The following is a 26,832-nucleotide window of genomic DNA, read 5'->3' as shown; positions in this document are numbered from 1 at the left end:
TCTCTCTCTTCAGTTTAAGACGGTTTTCAAAATACTGAGTGAAGTTCTCACTGTATTTTGGGCTAAAAGCCAGATAGCAGAAGGCAGCTCTTCTGTCAGATAAATCAAGACAGAAGGATCTAGTAAAGCAACTTTCTTGCAGTTTTTTTTGCTCCTGAGCCCCCTTCTTCAACTCTTCTTTCTTCTTTTGGTGACAGGAAGGCAAAGGAGGTTCTGACCCTGTGAGCCCATATTGTACCATGCTTGCCTACAGTAACAGCAGGCACCTGTGATTCCAAAGATATTTACATGCAGAAATCAGTTGAATAGCGAATTATGGAAACATAAGCTGCAGTGAACATGATTTTGAAACAGTTATTTTTTGTCCGTCATGACAAAAAATAAAAAAAGCAATTCCTTACTTGATAGTAATTCTCCTAAAGTTGCACTTGCTCCCAATATCTGTCAAGTTTTTATATCACAGGAGAACAGACACAGCCAAAGGAACATTTACTATAAACTACACCAAACCACGCCAGCAGGCATAGGCAGCTGCCACTTTCAGTATATACACAGCACCACTCAGTGGTGAAAGCACAGTCACCACTGTCATGAGTGAGAAATTTTAAACTTTTTATGGTTTGGTTGCTTTTTTATTCCCTCAACATGAACTAGGTCTGGTCTGTCTGTTCTCAGTTGTCAAATACCATTACAGAACCTTCACTACAAGAAAGTATATCTACCAAACAACAGAAGTCCAGGAGTACTGAACCTCAAGGCCAGCAGAACCAAAGGCTGCTGAGCATCAAACAGATGCATCCACTTTGAACAGCTTTCAGAAATCTACAGCACTCTAACATGTGGCTTCTGGTGACACAGCCTCAAGTTGTGTTTAAAGAAATGATCCAGCTTAGTATCTGCCTGTACTCCAAAAAACAGCAACATCAGCTCACAACTTGTGTTTTATATAGACTTGGGCCCTACACAAATGGAACAGATGTAGAAAAACCTGAAGACTGACAGCAACTGAAAAACAGCCATTATTTTTCCATTCCAACAACCAGTTACAGAACCATCAATAACTTGTGCACTTACATAACAGAACACAGTAACAAAAACAAAGCCTTTTATTCAGAACAGATGAGTACGTCTTCACAGGTCATGATTTCAACTTACAAAGTTGGCATTATCATTAACACACATTTCCTGGAGAGGAAATCCTTGTCTTCTATCAAATGTCAACCTCAAAGAGCATGTGAACAAAGAAGAAAAACAAAAAACCCAACCCACACCAAAACCCACCCAGATCCATACCCCAAAAGCTCTATTCAGATTATACATATAAAAAACACGTCTTCACGGATGACAACTGTTCAATTTATACTTCAGGTCCTTCTCCTCCAGGAACCAGCTATAAAAGAACAAGAAAATTTTATGTTAGTGCTACAGAGATTTGAGTTTCACGAACCCATATGTGACAGTTCTTCCTTTACAGCATTTCAGCAGATGGAAACTTCACGGTAGACCACAACAGAGGTTTTTAGATTCATTATTATCTTTGTCTCCCAAGAGACAGAGTCAGTTATTGAAAGAGAGGTAACATGCCAAAATACAAAGTATGTTTAACAAAACACAAAGGAGATCCTAGGTAACAGTTTTTTCTTTAAAGTGTTTTTTACTCACTTCAAGAAGACAATTCTGCCTAGAAATGCTACCGCTCATTTTTTAAGAGGACAAAAAACACGCTTGCTCTTGTGAAGCATTTCTCCAGTTGCTGGTTCTTCTCAAGACTGTCACTGTATTGGGAAGCTGGTTTCCTTTTTCCAACTTTTCCAATTGCAAAGCAGATCCCAAAAAAATAAAAAAGAACCTGAACCCTTCTACAGGCAGCTGAAGGTAAGCATAGCTTTTTCCTTTGAAGAAAGTAAAGGACTGAACAATAGAAAAAAATATAAAAAGAAAAACACAAATATAGTAAAAAAGAAAGGGACAACCACTACTTTCATTGATACATTCTTAATAATTAGCTGAGCACTTCTAAAGAAAAAGAGCTGCACTGCTTTGGGGTCTGAAGTAAGGAAAAAGTCTACAGCACAGTCTTCCAGTCATGGGGAGATGTGTCCCCAAAAGACACAAGATACAGAAATATGTCTGTGTCTTGCTGAAAATCTGCAAGATTCACAAGCATCTGCTTCAAGAGCAGTACATCACCAGCTTAACTGGATGGCAGTTATTTTACACCATAGGAGAAGTCAGAACATGCACTACCCTTTAAGGACACAGAACAATAACCAAAGCGGAAAAAGGCTTTGAAATTAAATCAAGATAGCACTTGCTCAGACACAGAGTGAGGAGATGCAATGTAGGTAAGACAGCAGCAAGATGGAGATTCTTCCTCATTCACACAGAGATGACATAGGCTCAGGTCAGTCCTCCTCTTCCCAGAAAATTAGCAATGCCCTTATGTAGAAAGTCCACACTTCGTAGCTACTTACGCAGACAAGCAAAGAAACTACTGTGGATCTGCTTGTGTGGTATTTAGGAAGCTCCAGAATTCCGCTTAGAGATGTATAATCACATTATTTAATTACTGTTTCAAGACTGACCTACATACATTAGCACACGACAAACTAAAAATCATAGTGCTTCTGGTTTGGTATAATCCAACAGCCCTCCAAGTTTGTTTTTTCAGAGCAAGTGAAGGTACAGCTTTCTGGACATCACATGGGATCATAATCACCAAATGACCTGAGGAGCTTGTAAGCATCCAAACTGCTACAAACACATCTACACAAATGATAATGGATGAAATGTAGATGCATCCCACCCTACACATTTATGCAGGCAAACACTCATGAGTTAAAGGCCACTGTATGAACCAGCCTACAGAGTGGGAAACAAAGCCAGTGATTCCCTTGCACATCTGAAGACCAGAAAAGCATTAATCAAAATAAGCTTAGGGCCATGCTCCTTTCATGTTTGGGGTTTTTGGATTGTTTTGTTTCTTAGTTTGTTTTAAACTATAACACGTAGCAAGTAAGGAATTAAGATCACTTTTTCAGCATCAATTCATACACACATATGCCCCAGAAGTTAGTCGGAAGTAGCTTCTGTAATGGAACAATCAGGAAAGCTCAGCTTCAAGTAGTTGAACTCAACTATTGATTGATTTACAGGTGCAGAAAATAAATGCACACAGCCTTTTAACAACAATGACTTACCATGGTTATGTTATTTCCATTTAGCAAAATCTGGTCCAGCTTTGTGATTCTTCTGCCCTCAGGTGTAATCTCACTGAGGTACCAAGAGAAAAAGTAAGTAAGAACACACAACCAGGAACAATTATTACAGTTTTAATTACAGAACTTACATAAACATCTCAATTTTTTGGAACTAACAAGTAAGTTAGCCACACTAGAACTTTATCTTGATAAGTTGACCCACCTGGGCAAAGAAGGCTACTTGGCAACTAATAAGATCAACTGTGCTTTTCTGCTCAGAACCTAGATATACAGATTCACCCTCTAAATCTTGGCAATTTCTTGAATACCACCAATACTCAAGTGGTTTGAAAGAGCAACACAGCATGACAAAATAATAAATCCTTATCCTTAAGTCTACAATCTTTTAAAATTATTGCCTACACCTTAAGGAAACATAAAAGCAAACAAACTTCTGAAAAGTTCAGCACACAACCCACACAAAATTAAGGCTACAAATTAGGACACTGATTAAAAATACAAATCATGCAACTGCTACTCCATGAGATGCTTGTCCTGAACAGATCACCCTCTACAGTTTAAGTCCAAGGTACAAACTATTCAGCTGGCAAGTATTCAAAAAACATAAAGACATTGTTCATAGTTCTTATACAATGTTTTCTCTCGAGAAACCAAACTAGCAACACGAGGCAAAAACAATACTTACAATTCTGTAACGTCCTCTAACACCATATCTGAAAGTTCATTGTCAAGAAAAATAAGGCCCATAATTTCAAAATAGAAATATTTAAAGCTAATTTAATTTCATACTGAACTCTGATTTTATTTACAAAATAAAATGGGAGAAAAAAAACACCTCTCCATCCAAAAAGGTTCTATCCAGTGAACAAAAATCTCTCAAAAGCAATAAATTCAGCCAAAGCCCGAAACCCTCCAATCAAAGGATACTGACAAAGTCATCAAATCCTAGAAGCGTTCCAACAATTTCTTTATCGCTCTTCATCACAATATGAATGCGTGAACCTATGCATTTGTCCACAAGTTCTGTAAATAAAGACAGAAAAAAAAAAAACAAAACCCAAGGCAAGTCCAAGACACTGTCGTTCAGAGCGTGCTTTTCTCAGAACAAAAACCCTGACACGGAGAAGGCGACATAAATAAATAAATAAACAAGAATTGCTGCGGATACTGGGGGGAAAAAAACAAACAAACAAAAAAAACCGACAGGAATTGAAGCAAAAACAGACGCAAACATTTAAAACCGTTGTTTACAAGCGCCCTGGCCCAGGCCGTTCAAGCTTCCCGCCAAGCGGCGGCGGCGGCCCTGGCAGCAGCCAGAGGGGCTCGCAAACGGCCTCCCTCCCGGGGCGGGGGGTGCGTGGGTCGGCCAGCCCCAGGACGGGTTCGGGTTCGGGTTCGGGTTCCCCTCCGCCCCGGACGCCGGGTGGCGCGGCAGGCCCGCGGCGGCTGCACTCACCGAGCGGCAGCAGCTGAGAGGGGTTGGTGGTGGCGTTGGCCGCCATCTTGTCGCAGCCCTGCGCAGCAGCAGCAGCAGCGCCTGCCGGCGCGGGCCGCCCCGCAGCCCCGACGAGCGGCCCGCAGAGACCCCGCCCCGCCCCGCCTCCCGCAGGCGCCGGGCGAGCGCGGGAGGCGCCAGCGCAGCCTGGTCCGCCGGGAAAGGCTGGCGCTGAGGGCGCGCGGGTGGGGATGAAAGGAAAAAAAGCCCCTTTGTTTTTTGGCGCCGCTCCCGTCTCCTGCAGGCGGGCAGCGGCGCCCCGCGGGTGCCTGTGCGGCCTCCGCCCGGGTCTCCTCCCGTGTGAGGCGCGGAGGGGCCCTGCGCTGTACGACAGCGCTGGTGTATGTGCTCGTTCTTATTTACGGACTTTGCTCATTCATTCCCAAGAGGGCTGCTCCAGGAAGTATTTCTGGCAGCCCTTCCGCGTGTGCACAGTTGGCCGGGAGCTGAAAACATCACCTGTGTTTGAACAAGCACACTTTGCTTGCTTGATGCTACAGCATCGAATCAACCTGGTATTTTCGGCTTCTAGAGCCACTGCATGTTTCGTGATGGTCAGGCTCCGGAAGAGTTGAGCCTGAGTATGTTTTGTCCTCATCGAGGAGAGCGGTGGTGCCTTCAGAAACACGCACACACCTTTCAAGGACGGGCAGCTGCTGGCACCATAGGGCTCCTTGCTCGGGTCTTACATGTGCCCAGCTCCCAGGCAACACCAAGCGCTTGGACTTCGTGTTTCTGAAGTTAAATACAACCTTTGGCATCAGGAGGTGCTGCTGCCCTGCTGGGCTCCGTGCAGGAGCCAGGGCAGAGGTGTAACCCTGGGATGAAGTGGGCTGTGAGCTGCCAGGCTGGCGTGTCCCCTGTGAGCAGAGGCCAGCGGCACAGGGAAGTGCCAGCTGGGGCAGGAGCAGAGGCTGTGTGCATCAGCGCAGGCAGGATGCAGGAACAACCACAAAATCACAAGATGAAAAGCGGAAAGTACATTTATTTTTGTTACCTCACCAGCCAGGGGATCCCCAGAGCAGCAGCTGGGCAGAGGCAGACAAGGTGGGGATGCAGGCACTGCAGAGCTCAGAGAGGACTGGCAGCCCTCCTGTTTACCCGTGCTTGCAGCAGGGCAAGTATCAAGTATGTTTGATAGGATCCCTCTGAGTCTATCAAAGGCTGTGTTATCTGAACACAGATGCTCTACTTGTCAAGCACACAAGGATAAACAATTAGTACAATATATGTATTTTTCTACACCCCAGCTGCAAGCAATGAGCCTGTTTATAATCCTCCTTGCCAATCTTCCATTATTATTCCACATTTCACCCCCTCATTCAGGGGACCACTTCTGCTGGAGCTGGGAAAGCTAGAGGTGTGCATTTGGGCTTTTGGGGCGTAGGGCAGGGTAATTTAAAGCACATAATAAATATGCATAGAAAAGGGAACAAACTTATCCCTAAACTAACACTTTGAATCAGGTGTCCCACCCATCCTGTCATGGAATTAAACCACTCACCAGTAGATTGTTTCATTTGGTGCATTAAATCCTGGAGGTGTTGAATGTCATCCTCTGTGCTGGCTGATTCACCTATTACGTTGAAGTAACAAATGTCTTCAAAATAGGAGCAGCATTTATGGTGTTGAAGAAGGAGACAGGCCACTGCCGATCAACTTTGTAGGGTTCCTTGGCATACAGCCATTACCCACTCAGAAAGAGTAACTATGAGGAACATGAACCTCAAAAGCACTTAGCACAGTACAGTTCTGTAATACAGCTACTGGGGTTAGCACACCAATAAAACATGTTGTCAAAAGATCTGCAGTTGCTAATCAATACAATACAAAAGGCAGATGAGATAGCTACCATAGAGGCCAACCAAATGCCAGTATTTACATGCTGATCTTGCAGAAATGTATTCCGAGCATGTGCTTGTAGTACAAGACTACAAAGCACGATGAGCCGACCTGTGATAAGGGAGGAAAACAGGAGTGTCATCTCCTTCCAGTTGCCTACGCCATTGCTCTAGTTCTTTCAGCTAATATTACTCAGGGTTCGATAACCAGATGTGAGGTAATTGCCCACACAGGTTGAAGAGTTGTGGCTTGCACTTTTTCGGAATGAACTTCCATTTGGGATGTTGTGATATCAGTAACACCATTCCAGTGCTATCTCCTCTAGCTAAAGCACAGGTATTCATCAAAGTTACCGGAAATACAAGAACTCGAGAATCTGATATCAACAGAGGATGTAAAAGAGGAGAAGTTAAGGTACAGAACAATACAGTATTCATTATATGAATCTTCATGTCTAGACTAATAGGTCACAATCCCACTGTGCAATCCCTTGGTGTAACCAATTCCATTTGCCCTACGGTTAATATTCTGGGAGGGATACCATCTGGAAGAATTTCAGTCCTTGCCATGTTTTGTACTGGAGGTGGTGTAACATGATTGTAGGGTATTTGATTTCATCAGTATTCCCCCAAAAGTGTTTGCTATTGGTAAGAGGAGGGGTCAAAGGAGGAAGGAACAGCAAACACAACCCTTTGTCTTATTTAGTTGCTCATACTCTTGTCCATGAATACAAAACACAGGGTTTTAGTGTGGTAGGAGTTTCTACACGTTTCTCACACTCCACAGGACACAAGGCAATTAAGACCTGTTACGGAAATTCCCTTCCCTAACTATTGCACCTATCAGGCTTTACAGTGGGAAAGTGTATTAACTTTGTTAATACCTATTAATTAGGTCACATGACACCCTACAGTGTAACGAGGTGGTAGAACTTTACTGGAGGCACTGGTATTGTTCATGCTGAAGTAAAACAAAAGAGAGGACAGCCTGACCCTGGAAATAAGGACTTAGCTTCCTAGAAGCTTAGACCTGCCCATGAAGAATAAATTACACCTCTGGCCACCGAAAAGAACACCAGCATCTTAGACCTTCTAGCACATCTCTGAAACCGTCCCAGCATCATCTGGCATCATAGTAAGTAACTATCACTAGGCTGACTCCAGGGACACCTGGACCAAGAGACAGGCAAAAAGAATGCTGCAGAAATAGAATTGCTTTCCAAGTGTTACTGCAATTGGGAATCTCTAGCATGACTGTTGGGGATTACTTGTATCGTGCAGCACCTAGAATGCTCCAAGGCAATAGAAGCCCTGTGTCAATCCACATTTGGGGTGCTCCAATTTGGCTGGGACACCTCACGTGCATGAATAAATATTTACCCTTGTAAACTGATACTAGAGAAGCCTGTCACAGAAATGGAAAAACCTGCAAGTAAGAGAGCTACACACAGCCCCTGGCTGGTTGCTGGAGGAAGCAGGAGTCAAAGAAGTGAAGGGCTCAGTTTTCATTGATATTTGCTAGCTATGCATTAAGAAAATAAAATTAATTAAAAAAAATAATCTGGCAGACTTTTCCAAGAGCTTCTGTTTTATAGCAGCTCTCATCTTCTTTTCTTTCCCACAAATACACGCAGAGTGAGCTGCGAAAGAAAACACAGATTATGTCAGACAGCTAGTCTTCCTAGAACAGACTGATGTTGCCAGTCCAACATTTTTAATGCCTGAGCAGGAAAACAAATTTCAAACAGAAAAAAAAAAAAATAATCTAATAATCTTTTCAGATAAGCAATTAGTCAAAATTATCCAGCAGTATAACTAAGAAATCTCTATAAAGCATAATCCATAGCAGTAAGAGTGATGCCAGACTGCCTTTTCCTCAATCAGCTGAAGATGAGCGATAAACTCTCCAATGCATCTTTCGGGAGATATATCATTACTGCAGGACATTATGGCAAAGATATAGATATAATTTATTTTTTTAATGTTTCTAAACAGTACGTTACAGAGTAAAAGTAACAAGAAATTATTCACTTGCCAGAGCTGGGTTGTTCCTTGTAGCTTATCCTGTGTTCCCTACAGTATATTTTTACTATAATGGCACTTCTGTTGGAGCTGAGGAACAACGCATAATTACATGCTTTATTGTTATAATCTGAGCCTCTGGGTATTGTGCTAGTGACCAGATTTTGTTCAAGCACTGTTCTTTCAAAAAGAGTCTTTCCTCCAGTTTCCACAGAGGATCTTAATAATTAAGAGCACAATCTCTAGCTCATGTAAATAACCAGAACCGAATCACAACAAAGGTTAAAGAGGGAGCATGGTCGGAGTGCAGCAAGATAAAGATTTTTTTTCTCTCACTAAATTTGCCTTTGCTCTTGGACAAGCCTTTGAACTGCCTTTGCGGGGTATCAGAACGTATTGTTAGCCGCAGAACAGCGCTAACGGAGGAAGCCTTCACTTGACTTTTCTCCTTTTTAGCCTTCAGCAACCCACCTGACACAGCTGGGCCGAAACCCCCCCCCCCCCGAACTCATTTTGGGCTGCCGTTCCCCTGCACGGCTTCACACGGGAAGCAAAGCAGCCCGAGGAAGGGCTGCCCTCCGCTCTGCAGGAGGCTTTTGAGAGGAGGTTTCCACAGGCAAAGACTGCGACCAGACGACGGGCGGCAGTGCCACCTCCCCTGCTCGCAGCGCAGCAGCAGCGGCGGTGCCCGCAGCGCGACGGGGACACGGGCGAGAAGGCCTCAGCCGAGATCCGGGGGGGCTGCCCCGGCCCGGGCGACCCCGCTGCCCGGCTGCGGTCTAAACCGAAGACGCTCGGCCCTGAGACGCCCCTCGATGAAACAAGCCTCTCAGGAGAGCTCCAGGCGGGGCAGGAGGGGAGCGCGAAGCCGCCACCACCGCTCCCCCCGCGGTGTAGGCCGCCTCCTGAGGCGCCGGGCCCAGGCGAAGCCCCGCCCGGCCGTGGGGAGGAAGGGAGGAGCGGGAAGAGGGAGGAGCTGCGGGAGGAGCTGCGGGAGGCGTGCCGCCCTCCCCGGGCTGGGCGCCGCGGAAGCGCGGGGCGGTCGGGGCCGGGTGGGTGCGGGCCGGCGGGCGGTTGGAGGCGGAGCGAAGGGCCGGGCGCGGCGGCATCCTGCAGGGCGGCCATCGCCGGGGCTCCATGGAGAAGCGGGGCCCGGTGCTGCACATCGTGGTGGTGGGCTTTCACCACAAGAAGGGCTGCCAGGTGAGGGGGGCGCGGCTGCCGCCCGCCTCCTCGCCCGCCGGCGGCTGCCCCTTCTCTCCCGCCTCCCCTCTCCGCTCCTGCGCTTCCTCCCTGCCCTCCCGCGGGGAAGGCTGCAGCCCGGCTGCTGAGGGGTCGCGGGGCCTGGGGGGACCCTTTGCTGCGGCTCCAGGAGGGGCGGCTGAAGGAGCGGTTTGAAGCCGGCGCAGCGCGTTAGGGCCCCGGCCCGCCCGCGGCCTCCCCCTTCCCCGCGGCCGGGGGGGGGTTCCCGCAGGCAGCGGGCGCGGGGCGGGGGCTGCTCGGCCGGGCCGTGACTCAGCCGCTCCGGGCGGTGGGTGTTGATGGAGCTGCCTACGTGAGTGCGGCTCCCGGGCCTGCCGCGCCGAGGGCCCGGCGGAGCGGGGGCCGGGCGAGCCCCCCACGCAGCCCGGCCTCCAGCGCTCTTCCCCTGGGAGCGGGGAGGCGGCTCCAGTCCCGGCCCCCCTGCCTGGGGAGGGTGCTGCGTGGTTAACGCTTCGGCACACGGGATTAAGAAAGAGAGGTTTAGTTTTTTCAAAAAAAAAAAAAATTGGCCTTTTCTCCTCGCCGGCCCAGCCGTGCGGCGCCGCGCTGAGCTCTGGCAGCTTGCGCACAAAGCAGCCCCGCGGCCCCCGCCTGCAAACCCACCCTCGGTTTAAGTTTTCCTTGCGTGTCTCCCCTTTATTTATTTTTTTTTTTTTTTTGGGAAATGCTTGACGGCTTCGCGTGGCCTGTAAGGTAGAAGCATTTTATGTGGATGTGGTGTGTTTCGCAGGTATTTTATACTCAGGGTTGTTTTTTTTTTAATCTTTGTTATCCCTGAAGCAGGAGGTGGTGTTGCCTTGCTGGGCTGCACACACAGTTGCCTTGCAGATAGATCCAATGTTGGACTTGCAGTACATCCTCTCCCATGCAGCGTTCTTGAATCTTTACAAAAATTGCCAAAACAATGTTGAATGTGATGGTGATCGTTAATAGGTCTTACATGGATGCTTTTCATACAGAGTACCAGAGAGTTAAATTATTGCTTGTTAATGCTTCAGGAAACAAGGCAAGCACAGAATAGTAAGTGTAAAACAATTCCTCATACCAACAGAGGCTGGAGCAGAAGTGCTATAGCTCCTTGTATGTGTTCTTCCATCTCTTTTTCTGAAAAATCTGTATGGCTTTGTAATGCATTCTTTCTCCTCAGGGTGTCTAGCGGCTGCTTACCTGTGGATGTTTGCAGTATCAGTTCCTGTGAACTAATTAGATAATCTAGGTTGCATGGTTTACAGTATTTATCAGTCATTTTCTTGTCAAAGACTGTTAGGAGTCCTCTTGGAGAAGACATAGGTTGGAGATAAAAGTGGCTTTCATTGCCTCTCTTCCTCTTTTGGGGTCTGTATTTCTTTTCTTGTAATGTTATGTGGTGCTGATGCAAAGCAAAAAAAAAAAAAAACCCAAACCCACAACAAAACAACCTCTCAAAAAAAACCAAACCAAAAATACCCCCACCAAACCCCAAACTACAAATTAGTAGGTGTGAATTTTATCTTGCTGCCACTAAAATGTTTGTAGAAGTACATTTTCAGGTGTTGTTAAAAATTTGGGTCAGAATACCTCTGAACCAAACTCGTCTTTATCTCAAGAAATGAACTGGAGAAGTTGGAGAGAAAGGTGTTTGGGGAAGGGGAACAGGGTAGCTGTGTCATGGTGAGAACAGCTTCAGGAATACAGTGACAACTGGTAGAACAACAGACAGGCTTCTTAAGGGAAATCTAACCAGAAATCCAGTTTTAAATATATTCTACCTCTGACTTAGCAAATTTGTTACTGATCTCTAAATATCATTTCCTAAAAGAGCTGCAGGCAGGGAGCTGCTCAGCTGAGCCTAATGAGTTTGACATCAGTAGTATGTGAGGCTCTGGAGAATTTGAGAGAGAAAAAATTAATTAACAACACAAAACTAACTAGACCGAGTCCTGTGTGCATTCTCTAAAGGTATATCATGCCTGATTGACCTGCATCTTTTGTAAGAATAAATTACTGATTTACTTTCTCTGTTAAAGAAACAAAGTAGCTTGAATCTGCTTGGAACTTAATAACAGATCACACAGCACAACAACAACAAGAAGTCATTTTTTTTCTAAGGTGGAGATACCGGAGAATTATTACAAGAGCTGGTACTTGGGCAGGGAACAGTATGAAGGAGAGGAAGCAGCAACAGATTTGTGTCAGAAGAGGAACTGCTGGTCTGAAAGGTGCTTGTGAGGGGTGTTTCTCAAGATTGAATTTGGGCCCATGGAAGTGATGCTGGCCTTGATTACACAGTAAAATCTATGATGAACAAACATCAGGAATAAGTGTTACAAAGGAAGACTGGAATGTCATGCAAGAGCAGGATAATAAGGAATGCTGGAATGGTGGATGTGAAGTGCATTATGAAGTCATGCAATAGGAATTAATAGTAACAGTATAGGCTTGGGAATTAATATGGGGAGACCTCTGGAAAGGAAATAAGATTGCATATGATCAAGGATAAGTCACAGCAGTGATCTTACTTGAGGGTAAGCATGGTAACAAATGTTGTCCTATAGGGTAATGATGTTTTTGCCGATGCATAAAAATTCTGATTCACCTTTCAGAAAAAAGGATTTGAATTCTCTCATTCGCTTCTGCAGAAGACAGCTATGTGGGCACAAGAAGACAAGTATGGGGGTGGAAAAGAGTTGTTTGAAAGTAGCAGCCTGAGATTTCTGGGTTCAGATTAGATATTTGGAAGAAATCCTTTACAGAAGGAGCAGTGAGACATTGGAACAGGCTGCCTTGGGAGGTGGTAGAGGCACCGTTCCTGAAAGTGTTCAAAAAACAGGTAGACGTGGTGCTTTGGGAGATGATTTGGTGGTCACAGGGGTGTAGGGCAGATGGTTGAACTCGATGATCTCAAAGGTCTTTCCAACTTTAATCCTATGATTCTCTTTTTGGTTGTCATGTTTGATAGCAGCCACTGAAGTATTCATTGAACCACTGTATTAAAGGCAATAGTATTCTGGGGGACTGTTGGAAAGTGAAAAATAAGGAGGAAAAAAACAACCATTTAATCTAAAGGACAGCGTTGGCACAAAAATAGGTGGATGTGAGCTATCTGCAGATGCACTGTAGATGGCATATGAGAAACTACTAATTGCAGAAAAGCAAATTTTCAAAGCAGCTTCCAAATGGCAGTAAGTCAGAGTGAATTTGCTGAGCTGTTGTAACAGGAATTTACCTTGTTTGTCTGAGAAGGCTCCTTTTGGGTTCTGTGTTTCTGTCTCTCTTTTCTCAAATAGTCCTGCTGGTGACTGCATATGGAGTTTGAGGTGTTAATTTCTTGATGCTAGGTGTTTTCATTAGCTGACTTTCCCTCTGAAGCTGTCCTGTGGAAGGCAGGGAATAGAAAGATACTTGTGGTGTAAAGCTGATGAGTACAGAAGTAACTTGAAACTGAGCTCTGAATATTCTCTGACTGGGATTGCTGTTGGTAACAGACATAAATGGATTCCTACACGTTTTTAGACAAGTGTTGTTCTGGTTAGATCCTTATGTCTGAAGTGTATAGTGCTTCCTGTTGATTAACTTTCAGTATCAGAAATGTTTAACCTATAGCGCAAAGACTTCTATGTGCAGTTTGGAAATGTATGAGAATATCACTCTCTTGCACAGACTTGAAAAACAAACCACAGGCATTTGTTTACGAAAGAGGAGAGTCTGAGAATTGGTCTGTTTCTCGGTGCCTTTTAATTAATAGTACAAGAGTGATGATTGTTCCATGGGCTCCTTCCAAGGGCCCAGTGTTGGACCATGGGTCTTCCTAGTGGCTGAAGTAGGCTTGTGTAACAGATAAAGTGAAGGCTTAGGTATGTTGTTTAGTCTGAGGATGCAGTTTCCTGGGCAGTTGTTAAAAACTTGGGGTCTGCTTACTGTCCCGAAGGCTTGGTGGTGTGAAGGCAGCACTTTGTGTTTTTCAACTAAAACCCTGAAAACGTTGGAAGGAGTTTTCTCTAGCAAGCATGGAGAAAGCTTTTGGAGAAGCTGTAGACTTTTGTTTGTTTACTCGAGCAGATTGCCAGCCTCCTTCTTTGTGCCTCTTAGTAACTGATTTGTTATGTGATACCAATGAGACTTTCAAAAAGTGCTGGTTGCTGTGTGTCTTTGCCAAGGAGACAAGGTAGTTAAAGCAGAGTGCTCAGAGAATTGGAGGAGGAGCTTGGCTGGAAAGTATGTCTGCCTAGCATTTGATGTGCTCTCAAAAGGCTCATAAAAAAAGGCAACCACAATTGGTGTGAAGCAGGCATTGTGATGGGGTTCTTTGCTTTGTACATACTGACTTCTTATGAGAACCCTCCTCAGTGTGTAATTAAATAGCAAATGTCCCAAAATGGGCAGAGATCATGGGTAGTATTCATTCAATCATGATTTAAATTCATCTGAAATGACATGACAAACACTTCTCTAAAATACAAAAATACCTGCTTTTTTGATACCTGTTTGCTGCTGATGACCAGAGTGGCCTAATGAGAGAGACATTGCAAATACAGCCCTTTGTCGTATGTAGTTGCTTGTACTCTTGTCTGTTAATGTAAAACACCTGGTTTTGGTGTGGTAGGAGTTCTCGGGCTCTGCAGGAATCAAGTCAGGAAAACACTGGGAAATAAATTGGTAATAAGGGAATCCTGCCACAGAAATGGCGTGATCTGTTTTGGAGTATCTGTAGCTGGTTGACTAATTTATTTCAGTAGGTTACTGTTACAGCTCCCTGGCTCTTACTATTTTCTGTTGATCTCCTGCTTCAGTGTTGGATGGTAAGACTTGGATTGTGGGGCAGTTTGTGCCGTTCTTCTGAATCAGATGCTAATAAATGCCTCAGTAGTTTTCAGGAGCTGTAGAAGTTAGTGGGCAGGGATTTCAGAGCAAATAAAGGGGAAGGTTTTTGTTTTGTTTTTCAGAATCATGAAACACTTCCTCTCATTCCAAGTGAGAAATGCAGCACTTAGTTTACCTGAAAACATTTTAGTTTTTGAAAGTGTTAAATGGTGTGGAAAATACTTACCTATCTTACGGTAAAGGTCTTTAGTGAGAGGGTGTAGAAAGCTTAAAATATCCTGAGTACTGAGTAAATCATTAATTTTTAAGGTAAAGCTAAAATGTGAACTGATTTATTTGAAAATCAGAAAGTTTCAGCAAAGCTGGAAAACTTGAAGGTAAGAGAGCTATGCACGAGTCCCTATAAGTCCCCTGGCTGGTTGCTGCAGGAAACAGGTGGTCTCTTTACTACTGCACTGCCTGACCTGGCACAAAAATCCCTGTCCTGTCTTGATGCTTTGAGGCTGTTACATCTGAGTGAACTCAGGCCCTGTGTCACCACCAGTCAGGCTACGCGTAATGTCACTTCACGTGGCAAGGCCCAGCTTGTCTGCATTCAGTGTACTGAGCAGTTATGTAGATTGTTTCTGACCTGATGCAGTGGGTGGCAATTGTCTCATGTATCCTCTCAAGGGCTTAACTGTCTTCCAGACTGCTCTTAAGCATAGACATTTCCAACCATGTTGTGAAACAGAAAAAAAATCTGATTAGTGGGAAAAGTATTGGGTGTGTCATGGACTTGCTCACAGTACCGGTCACTTTTGTTTGCTTGGCATCCTTGTTCTGTAAAATAACAGCAGCTGATCTTGACACACTGCTCTATACACCAGTGGAAAATGACAATTTAAACTTGGTGTCACAGACATGGGGAGTGGATTATTGTAAATACAAAAGTCTGTTTTGGTATAGACTCAAAGCTTGTTCAAAGTATTTAAACTTTGTAATGTAAATATGTTTACCTTCTCTGAAATAGGAGTTGTCTGTCTGTGTGAGAATGTTTTTTGTGGGGGCTGTGTTTGAAGACCAATTCCCTGTGTCTTGCCTGACCATCCAGGAATGAAACAGCTGATACCTAAGTTCTAGAGAAGAGCCTGAATATGAACCTTGAGAGGGAAGAATACCTTTTAAGACTCCTTCACTTCCTGAGTTGTGTATGTGCTCCTCCTTGTCATTTGAGAGCTTCAGGTACTTGAGCTCCAGGAGGCAGTTCTTATTGCGATGCATGCAACATGGCTTGAGCAATCTGTGCACATGGTCTGTTTTTACTTACGCCCCAGGAGCATATGTCTCCAAGCAGAATTGTTGACAAATTAGGCTTGACTTTATTTTCAGAATTAGGTGGTGTCTAAGGAATGAGCGAGTTCAGTTTGCTGTGTTTATCAACTTCTTTGAGAACTGCCTGTGTTTCCAGGTCTCCTGTGTCCTCTATTTTAGCCCTTGCTTGTAAGAGGGGAAATAATGAATTCACTTTCTTCTCTCAGTTCTGCACACAGCCTTTCCAGAGGCATCTTTCCCTTCTGTTAAGGGGACACTTCTAGCCTGTCTCAGTCCCTGTTTTCTGCTAAGACTCTGCTTTGCTGGAGAATAACCTTTTCTCTTCTTGATCTCTGCCAATCCAGTGGTTGTTGTGATTCTGTTAGATATGCTTGACACTTTCTTAGTCATGTAGGAGAAGTGTTTGCTTTGTTGTCTGTAAAGTCCTTTTGTCTTCATTTTGGGGGAGCACAGTAGGCAGGTATTATGCAATATGTAATATTCTCTAGTGATTAGACAAGATCTTGTTAAAGGTGCAACAGAAACAAGAAATAACTGGAAAAGGATATAGACTGGAGTCAAGCCGAAGGGCTTTGTTCCTGGCTCTGATGATAACCAGTAACGCAATTCCTTTTGTTACTGGTCCCTGCTTATAATAATATTATTTAAGCACTTTAAAGGACCGTTATGAGCACGAAATCTTTTGATTATTTTAATCATAGCATACATAAAGTATCAAAGACTAGTCTGTTGTATAAAATACATGAATTTGCTTATGTTCAGCAGGTGATACTTGGAAAGAAGCTTTTAGCCTTTATTAAAAAAGATGCTCAAATAAGCATGGGTTGCTAATTGTTTTAAATAAGCAATACATTGCTAAGCACACATGTAATTGCTTATTTCACATTTCAGTAAGCAATAACATGGATTCTGATCTTGTGTGTAGAATTAATGTTTGGCTCTACTCTCTGCATGGCTATGAAACCCACTTGTTTAGTAGTTTGTGTTCATTGTTTAAGAAAAATTCTCAAGTATGGTAGATTTCTGTTTGTTTTCTTTCTTTGTTTAGTTTTTCAAGCTTTAAAGAGCACTGTGCTTTAATCTTGCATTGGATTCCTTGAAGTCATGGACAGGAAGTATTTTTTGAAGGATTCCATACTGGATGTTTTCTCCATAATTGCCCTAATGTCTGAATTGAGAGAAGGTTCCTAAATACCTACTCACAGTTAGGTAACACTTTCCGTAGTCATCGTGGTGAACTTTCTTCTTAAGATCTGTCTGTTCTTTCTTTGTATCATAACATCCAAGAATCTTGAACTCTCTGTTGAATAAATGCTAAATCAGTAAAATACGTATTTCCGTACCTCTGCACCTTTCATCTACCCATTTCAGAATGCTTTCAAATAGTAACTTGAGCTCTCAGCACTTCTATAAAGGTAGCAATGTAATTTACATAAACATATGTAATAGAGAGAGGTTCAAAGCTGTAAAATCATTTAACAGTGGTCATGCAAGTTGGAGTAGATTGGAACTTGAAAGTATCAACTTTGTGTTTCCTGTCCTAACACAGCCTTTTTTTATGATATGTGCCTAATTTTGGTAGTCCTTCCCATAGCTTGTATGTGCTGCTGAATTATTACACCTAGGCAGGCATGTTATTTCTAAAAGCACTCTCAGAAAGTTGTGGATACAAGATGTGAAAGCAAGTTCCTTATCTCCTCTGACCTGCTGGGAGATAGGGCATGGGCTGTCTGCTTCTTGGGGTTTACCTAGAACAGAGTATGTTCTCTGCTTCATGATACTACTGTGTTTGTGTAGCTTCTCAGCCTCATACTTGGTAGTGAGCCAGAATTGTCTGCTCTCAGGAATAAATCTAGTGTTGAAACTTGTATGGAAGGCGCATGTTCACAAAGAGCCATTCTGGAACCATCAGATGTCCTGTGGTGAAGAACCTGAATGCTTTTTTGTTTGTAAGACAAAGGGACTACTCTCTTGGACTGCATCAGTTCAGCAATATATGCTATATAAATTACATACTCAGTGGCTGTTTCTGAATGGACAAGTAAATGTGCTGGTTCCATTTTTCCAAGGGAAAGGAGGATTCCCTGTAACATTTAGACAACTCTCTGCCAGCTTTTGTGGGCTCCTTCCCATTGACAGCCAGGGCATGCAGCATTGCTGAAGAAAGGATGCACGTCTGAGTCCCATGTGTGATGAAGTCTGGGTGTTGTCCTGGGGAGAGGAAATGCCACTAATCTGTGTGGCTGATCGTGTTTATTAAGAGCTGGTGGGGGTGCAGCAGGTTGTGTAGGTGGAAAATTGGTTGCTGCTGACCCCAGTCTACAATAGTTGCTGTGTTGGGCCGAGACAATTTAGGAGTAGAGCTGAGGATTGCCCTCTCTTGTTTCGTTAAGGAAGCTGCCCTTTCTGCTAACTTGTATCTTTTCTTAAGAGTTCATCCGGTATGAATTGTAACTTACTTTCTGTAAGACCACAAAGTCTTTACCTGAGGGCACAGAGTTCCTCAGCAAGTCCCCGAGGCTGGAATGGCTGCAACAGCATTATGTTTGTCTTCTGGGAGGAGCTCGGGGTTTGTTTGTTTTTACTAACTCTTTGATTGAAGAGACTGGTAAGAGCAAAAGTTCCAGAGTACAGGATTTATTTCTGACTTGAACTATATGGTTATAAAGTGTTAAGTAATTGGAAAGACTGTCTGAAGTGCACACTAGCACGGCTTTGAGAACAAATAGGAACATTTCAGTTTTTCAGGCTATTTTATCTTTTAAGAGACTAAGAGTTAAAACTTTACTAATCTAGTCACAGTTTTTTAAACGAACTTGAGTGGTTATTTAGTACATCTGTAGCAATACAAATTGTGTCTTAAAACTTGTGTAAGTGGCTGCTCTATAGATTTAATGATACAGGAATGTGAGGAAGGTCCAGCTTCAGGAACTGGAAGGGTAGAAAAGGCTATGCCCTACCTTTGGATTTCCTTTGCTGTTAGTTTGTGAGTAATGGATTTAAAGTATATACTTATATAAAAATACGTAATATTTATTCTGTTTGTACATATTAAAATATATATGCATGTGTATTATACATAGTTATTGCACAGATACGAAACTATATAAGTATATAACTTGCATTTAAAAATCTGTTGTTAGAGGTCGTTATTTTACTGCATAGGCATTCTTGTTGTATGGATGGGCTCTTCAACTTGTAGATTGTGATCTGTTGGTTCTGTCACAAAAATGGTGAAAGTTCATACTTTAAATCTGATTAAATTGTAATTTAAATAATAAATTGTTCTCAGTGCTGAAAGACTAACAATGTTCCTGAATTTGACTTGGCTGTATGCTGCAGTTACGGTGATTCAGATAAAATCATTGGTGTTCTGGTTTTCTCTGGATCTAGCTATGCTAGCCCTAGTATATAAAGAAGACATCCTTTAAAGCTTCTTGCTTTGAGTGAAGGACAAATACACACTAACTCAGAATGAAAAATCAAGTTTTTGGTTGCTGCTGTTTAGCATTATACTCAATACTCAACATCCTTCTGCTTTTCTTTCTTAAGTGAGAGGAAGAGTTGATATCCTCAAATGGAATGTGTTGAAATTATTCATGAAGGGTAAAGCTATAAACAGGAATTTGATGAGTGGGTTTTTCTGGTCTCCTTTTCTTCATTTGAAGCAATTATTTTACCTATTGATGCAGTACAAGCAATGGGATCATCACAGCAATTGTTCAGAGACTGGAATGGGTTCGTTCCCTGTAAACTAGATTCTGCAACTAACTGGAAGCATCTTTGTCTTTGATGTAATACAGTCATTTGAAATAGTTCAGATTTTTTTGAGATTCAATTCTTTCTCATTGAACCAATGGAAGAATTGGTTGGGTCCAGATTTTTTTCATTTCTGGTCTGAAGAGAAGTCTTCCAGAATACCCCTATTAAAGAGGAAAGCTTGTCTTGTGACTGTGCTAAGAGGGGTTAACTTGCAAGAGGAGTAGTTTAAACTTGTGAAAATAGATGGAATGGGGAGGATGGTAAGTTTATACTGGCTTGCCAGCACATTTTTAATTACCAGTTTAGTGTTCACTATGCATCTTACTCTTGCTGTAATTGCTAACACTTGACACTTTTCAAAGATAGGGAAAAAACAACCTTACCCCAGTATAAAGGTCACCAGAAATTGATGTCAGCTACCTGTCTAATGTTTGAGTGGGCTAGTTTAGATGGATATGCACATATATTTTGGAAATTCCTTTTTTATCAACAACCTTCTTTAACTTCTCTGCTGATTGTATTTGTAATTTAGTAGAAGACAGTATCAGTCCACTTTTTAAAAAGAAACTATCGTGCTAGTTCCTAGATATTGGAACAGAAATACATTTCTTTTGCCTGCGCTCATCTTTTTCTTAATGGGAGTTATTGAATATTGAATGCCTAATAAATTTATTCTGGGTAGGAAGTCCCTTTAAAGACAAGGAGCCAAAACAGATTACCTGGACTTTTTTTTTTTTCATTCCACAAACAGGATAGAACTGTGTATCAGTAGGTGCTTTGCATCCAAACTATTATTCAGTTGCAAGCTGCATATAAAAGCTTAGTAAAAAATGCAGCAGAATTGCAGAAAAATTACAATGTCAGTTCCAGAAATTCAGTTTTACTTCAGTTTAGGGTGTTGTTTTTTTTTTTAAGCTTACTGTGTTTTAACTTGGTAATCCACAAGGATGTAAAAACTTTGTGTAGTGAAGAGCAGAGTTACTTTTTTCTCCACTAAATCACAAAAGGGTATTCTGCATTAATTTTATTTCTGAAATCCATCAAGAGATACCTACTTACAGAACAAAATCTGAACAGGTGGAAAGCATTGCCATCAAAACTGCTTGACAGGCATGATCAATATTTTCAGATGTAATGAAAATCCCTGGACACTTTGAAGAGTAAAAAGGGAGTGGAGATTCTAGTTCATGTTTTATGTAGTTTATTCCAAAGTCTCTGAAGAGATCAGCTTTGAATTTGATTTTCATTTTGTTGAGCCTTTGTTCATTCTCTTTAGGAGACAAAAACCCGTAAAATCTTCTCCAGCAGTCAGCTCTTAAAACTTGTATCTACTACTTTGTTTCTGTTGACTACTGAGCTTTATTAAAAGACTTTGTTTCTCATATTTCCAGGTATTTTTTTGTAATACATACATATTAATGACACACAGGGAAATTAAAGTGCATGTTTACACATGTGCATGTATATATGTGTGGATTTACATAAAAAATACATTGTATTTAAATAAAAAAATTAGCTCTTCATTCTGTGAAGAGCAAGAAAAAGTGATGTGTGGCAGGTCCCTTCTGTAGTCCCCTTCCCCTATCATGGTTGGTCTTGGTCAGAGCCTGCAGAAATCCCTGTTGCTGGGAGTATTTGATAGCAGTTGAGGTGTTGACAGTATGTTGTGAGCTAGAAAAACGAAGTAGTTCTTCAGCACATTTCATGATATCAAAAGAACACAGGAGCCAGATGTCTTAGCTTTATTCTGAACCTTAAAAAGGAGTAGCTCTTAGTGATCACATTTTTCATATAGCTTAAATTGTCTTACCTTTCCTTTAAATAGAACTTCCTATTCATTATTTTGGATGGAATGTACACTACAAATGAATTCTGTAAGTGCTTGGAAGTATTGATGTCTCAGTTCCTTATTTAGAGTTTCTGCCTGACAGGAATGGTGCTTTGAAGGTATTCACTGAAGTCTAAGGGATGCAGTGTTTCCTCTGTATTCAACAGAAATAAATTCCTGCAGTGGGTGAATCTGAACCCCTCTCTATTGGCCGTGCAGTGAAATAAAGTACTTGGTTTAGGATGTTGGTGTAGATACTTGTCGACAGTATTTATGTTTTAAAACAGGACTCGTGCTTTGTTTATTGCTGAAGTTACTCTTTGTGCAAGAATGTAGTAACATGTAGTTCTGTAAATAGTGGTTTTTCAGCCAGCCAGTTTGAGTCTGGACATCAAATCATATGGTACAATCCTCTTCTGTATTGCAGATACTTACATGAGGCTTCTAAATTTTTAGTTTTCTCATGATCTGTGATTTAAAAAAGACAGTAGGGAATTCTCAGGATTTAGGTATGTACTGAATGACAGTTTCTCTGCTCTTTGTGTGGATGCTAATTCCGGTGCTTGTCTCTCCTTTGGAAGTCAAAGCTCTTCTGTTTTGCCTAATGGCATATTTTGCTTAAAAGATTCTATGGATCCTTAATAACTACAAGTCAAGGTCTGGATTCTCTCCTCCTTCCCCTGCTGAAATGAATCCTTTTTCTATTGCATGCCTTCTTTTCCCAGTCCCTTGCTTAATTATTATTTGTATGCTACTTAGCTTTAGCTCAGGTCTTTGGTTATTGACCAGACCCTTAATTTTTTCTGTGTATATTTTCAAGATCTCTTTTATGATGTGAGGAAAAAGAAAATTTGAAATTGATTCAGCAAGTCTGATTTCTTGTCGCATCTTCTTGTCCCATGTGCATTTTTTCAAGTGGCAACAGTTGTAGAAAGAGTGACACCGTGTGTTAAGGTGAAGAATTTCACTTTTCTTGATTTATATCCTATTTCTTCTTTAGTACTCCTTTGCAGTGTTTTTATTTTCTCATCCATCAAACGTTAAGATTTTCTGTATGCTTATGCTTTTTTATTTTTCATGTATACAAACATGGAAAATGTCCAGCTCACTAATTTATCTCTAAATGTCCTTCAAGAAAAGTTCCAGTGTCATTAAAAAAAATTACTGATAAATTTGTGTTAAGATTTTTTTAGATAACTTAAGAAATGCAAGACTGGAAAAAAAGAACTGGTGAAAGTGTCTGGAAACCCAGAAGGGTGTCCATAGGAAAAGAAGATGAAAGGATAGTACTGTGAAGATGCTGATTATGGGGTTCTGTAGTAGACATATAGTGTAGTATGAGGAATATGAAGGTTGTCCCTGTTTCGAGGAAAAAGAGGTAAATGGCAAATGAAAGGTGAAATTGAAAAGTGGGATTTCTTGGGGAAAGGAAAAGGAGGTACTTAAGGCCCATGTGTAGAACACATTGCAGTCAAAACCAAAAATATTTCAAAGTATTATTTTGCTGTTAGGTTAGTTTCTGTGATTATTCAACATCTGGTAAGGTAAACTAGAGGGCTCGCATGTGTTAGACCTAGTCATGAGCACTCAAGGGCATGAGAGCCCAAATCTGATTTCAGGATATATATGTGCTAGCAATGCTCCCTGCTGATACTGCAGGTGCAGCAATGGCTACAGGGAGGAGGTACTGCAGGTGCAGCAATGGCTACAGGGAGGAGGTACTCAGCTGCTGGGTGATGTCTTCTGCTTGAAGATCTGTTTCACGCACATCCTGATTTGAGCCAGGATGAAGCCAATTTTCTTTTCACTGATTTTTTATTATTATTATTATTATTATTTTTTCCTTCAGTGAGCTCTCTTTTAACTAGCAGCAAGTATTCTAGGTGGTGGACTGATAACACTGGAATGTTTGTTACTGCTAAGACATCAAGGACACTTAGCTTCATGGCCTCAGATGCAATAGGAGCTGCACAGTTGTATCTGTAACCCTCCCATAGGGAGGAGTGGACTGGATGGACAGCAAAATTAACCGAAGTGTCCCGTTCCATGTATCTACATAAGCTCAGATCATGGAATACAACTTCCTTCTTTTTCTTCTTCCCTTCTCTCCCATCCATGGCCAGTGTGTGGGGAGAACACCATCTATCCATCACCATTGATTCCTAGGCTTGTGCATCCCTGACCTTCATACCTCTCCCCTCAGCTCCTGTCTGCTCTGCCTCTCTCTCCAGCAGCTCCAGGACGTTTCAGGACTGCTCACAGCTCAGGAGATGCCATGAGATTTGCTGGGAGTGGGGAGAAGCAAGAGGGGGTTTGCATATTCCTGAACACATTTGTATATAATTGTACATATTTTCTTTTATCATTAGTATTTAATTAAAGCTATCTAGTTTAGTTTTCAATCCCGAAAGTCTCTCTCTTTGTTCTCTCTCTCCTTCCCTACCTGAGTGGAAGGGGAAAGGGACTGAGAGCATCATTGTCATTGGTTTAATTGTCAAAGCATGACAGTTTCTCTTGAGGAAAAGGTACTAGGCCAGGTGGGAGCACTGTAGGAGCCAAATCTGCCCAGGGCCTGTCAGTTAGACCAAACACTAGTCAGTCTTCAGTGGAGGAAGAGACAAAGAATGCTAGTAGGAAGAGAAACTTTGTTTCATACCATTGCTAAAGGTGGTAGGCTGAATCACAGAGTCTTACTTATTTAGTAACAGTAATGTATTCTCTTTGCCTCCCCTACTTTTTTTTGCTTGTTTAGGTTGAATTTTCCTATCCTCCCCTAAAGCCTGGAGAAGGACATGAGAGCCACAGTTTACCAGAAGAATGGAAATACTTGCCCTTTCTTGCCTTACCAGATGGTGCTCACAACTATCAGGAAGGTAAGAAACAAGAGAGGAAGTTGTATGTGCTACTTTTACTGCAACTAAAAGAGAAATCCTGATAGCTAAACAGTTGATCAATGATTCTTTGCACTAGTAGGCTTCCTGTACTTTTTGTTGAAGCTGCAAAATACATTGGCAATTATATGTTGCTTCAGAATTTGAAGTAGATGATAAAGGTATATCTTCTATATCAAGAAATGGGATGTCAATAAAAGCTTAAGGGTTACGTATTATTTGTGTGTAGTCCTAGCACAAAACAAGGCTTTCTCAGAAGTTCGTTGAAGGGGGAATGAACTTTTGAGCAGTGAACAAGGAAGTTGCTTAAAACAGCAAAATCTCAGAAACCCTTTAATGCTAAGTTTAATAAGATTTATTTTGTTTTAACTTGATGTACTTAGCTTCCTAATTCTCCAGCTGCCCTCTCCTTTACTTAGGACTTGGTACTACTGCAAAAGAGTTGCTAAGTATATGTGTATTTACTCGTGTGTGTATGTATCTCAAGCCGTACAAGCATTTGTCATATTTTATAGAGATTTTTTTCCTTTCATGTCATACTTGCACTGAGATAGTGATTGTTTTGTGTGATTGACAAATCCTTTTTGTTAGGATAGTGGTGCTGGTGCATGGATATCTCCCTTGGCAGTGGTAGCAGCTACTGTAATCTTTCAACTGTGTATGTCCTCCTTGGTGTTTTTTTTTCTTCCCAATCTTCATTGCATTTACCTTCTTAATCATACTCCAGCTACACACCTTGCCTCATAGCACCTTGCTTTTGCTCCTTTGTGCTGAATTGGAATAACATTGGAATAGCAGTGTGCCTGTAGGTTTCAGTGGTGCTTCTCTGCTGTCATCAGCTGCTTCTGAGACTCTTTCAATGGGCTTAGGGAGCTTGGTCAGGCTAAAGATTAGGCTGTTTTCAGAATATCTGCATTAGCACAGCTAGAGCTTTTCCTACAAAGCATCTTGGGTGCTGATTTGGGTGCAGGTATGGGTTTATAGATTACTTAATTCCTTAGATTACTATCAGAAAGTAAGCATGGCAGTATTTTCAGCATTAAACCTTTTTATAAATAAGTGATGCTGAGAATAAAAGTTCTGAATTTTTGATAGTGACTTATGAAACAGCCTTTTCTTTTTCATAGATACCGTGTTTTTCCATTTGCCACCGAGAAGTGGGAGTCGAACCACAGTATATGGCATCTCTTGCTATAGGCAAATTGAAGCAAAGGTAACTTTCTGAGTTGTGAATTATTGTATAAATGAAATAATAGGCTTGATGCATTAACCACCCTGAAATTAAGTCAAAGTACATTAGAAATCTATGAAAATGTGCACAGTTAGTAGCTACAGAACTTGAGAGCTAGTTCTTTCCGTTGTGTCAGCGGGCATATTGTAGTCTTTTGAAATGGTCAAGGCAACTGAAAAATATGGTTTGGTTCTTGAGAGCTAATCCAAGCATCAGCACCAAGTAGCAATATGAAACTTGACAGACTTGTCAGGTGGCTAAGTCATGTTTCCAGGAAGTAGGCCTCCTGGGTGGAAAGAATGGAAATTTCTCCAATGTGTGACCATGAAGAATTTTAGAGTATTTGCTAGGATCTGACCATGCAAGTACAGGGATGTTTCTCTTCACCTATCTTGTCTGCCAAAAGTGCAGTTGCAGAGTCAACCAGAACCTTCCCATTTGTTGTAGTTGCTTGCTGGTAGGTTTTAGCTGTAAAGCTGAAAAATTGATTAGAGCTGTAGTGTGCACCTGATCACATTGAGGGAACTGTGTACTTGATCTACTAGAATATGTCCATATTTTCAAAAATAGTAATGGTAGTATCATCTGTGGACTTACAGTTGAGAAGTTACTAAAATTTCTTTAAAAATTACTCCCTTTTCCAGTCAAATGCCAAGAATCTGGAATGCCACGTGGGTTTGAGTTTTAAATGAGTCTGGTATTCTGAAAATGTAAATTATGTAATCTTTTTTAGTGTTAACCATACCTTGAATGTATTTTAAGGTTTTATTTATGCTGTAAGAGAAATTTTACACGTGCAGATTTTAATTCCATTTCTTCTGAACTAAATCCAGGTTGATTTAAGTTCACTCACTATCTTTGCATCCAGTCTGCGCTGTATTCTACGATTTAGAGTCTTGTTCTATTTAACTTTGGAATAACTTGCTCTTTGTTCCAGTTTATGCTGTTTACTAACCAATTAAGAAGATAAATAGATGTTTAAAATGAACTCTTTGGAACAAATAGGACAAACCAATGTGTTTCGTATGACATCTCTAGCACACTTTCCCTCTGTCCCTTTTGATGTGTGGGCTGCAGTCCTCACACTTGCTGTTTCATACAATTTTGTCAATCACTTGGCTGTATTTCTGCTACCACCCTTTCTGTGTCTGCTGGGACCATTTG

The 26,832-nt window shown here is 42.0% G+C and overlaps 2 protein-coding genes across 2 annotated transcripts in view; one reads left to right on the top strand and one right to left on the bottom strand.

Moving 5' to 3' along the window:
* Positions 1–1,075: 1,075 nt before the first annotated feature.
* On the bottom strand, positions 1,076–4,786 carry LSM5 (LSM5 homolog, U6 small nuclear RNA and mRNA degradation associated). The gene is made up of 5 exons (XM_051612075.1): positions 4,678–4,786; positions 4,149–4,244; positions 3,907–3,934; positions 3,201–3,273; positions 1,076–1,390 (listed from the first exon to the last, which is right to left on the bottom strand). The coding sequence occupies exons 1-5, from the start codon at positions 4,721–4,723 to the stop codon at positions 1,358–1,360; spliced, it is 276 nt and encodes a 91-aa protein (XP_051468035.1). The 5' UTR covers positions 4,724–4,786; the 3' UTR covers positions 1,076–1,357.
* Positions 4,787–9,652: 4,866 nt separating this feature from the next.
* Positions 9,653–26,832, top strand: part of AVL9 (AVL9 cell migration associated) — a 39,511-nt gene continuing 22,331 nt past the window's right edge. Inside the window, exons 1-3 of the mRNA XM_051609259.1 lie at positions 9,653–9,782; positions 24,299–24,419; positions 25,565–25,650. Of these exons, the coding sequence (XP_051465219.1) occupies positions 9,717–9,782; positions 24,299–24,419; positions 25,565–25,650 (273 nt within the window). The 5' untranslated portion in view covers positions 9,653–9,716. The remainder of the gene's footprint in view (positions 9,783–24,298; positions 24,420–25,564; positions 25,651–26,832) is intronic.

The sequence above is a fragment of the Apus apus genome, chromosome 2 (genome assembly GCF_020740795.1).
Source record: "Apus apus isolate bApuApu2 chromosome 2, bApuApu2.pri.cur, whole genome shotgun sequence".
Classification (NCBI taxonomy): Eukaryota; Metazoa; Chordata; class Aves; order Apodiformes; family Apodidae; genus Apus; species Apus apus.
This window is presented reverse-complemented; position numbering and strand designations above follow the sequence as displayed.

Coding starts and splice junctions, on each gene's coding strand:
- LSM5 (XM_051612075.1), bottom strand. CDS start 4,723: ATGGCGGCCAACGCCACCACCAACCCCTCTCAGCTGCTGCCGCTCG. Junction 4,245..4,677: donor CTCTCAGCTGCTGCCGCTCG/GTGAGTGCAGCC, acceptor CTTTATTTACAG/AACTTGTGGACAAATGCATA. Junction 3,274..3,906: donor TTAGAGGACGTTACAGAATT/GTAAGTATTGTT, acceptor TTGGTACCTCAG/TGAGATTACACCTGAGGGCA.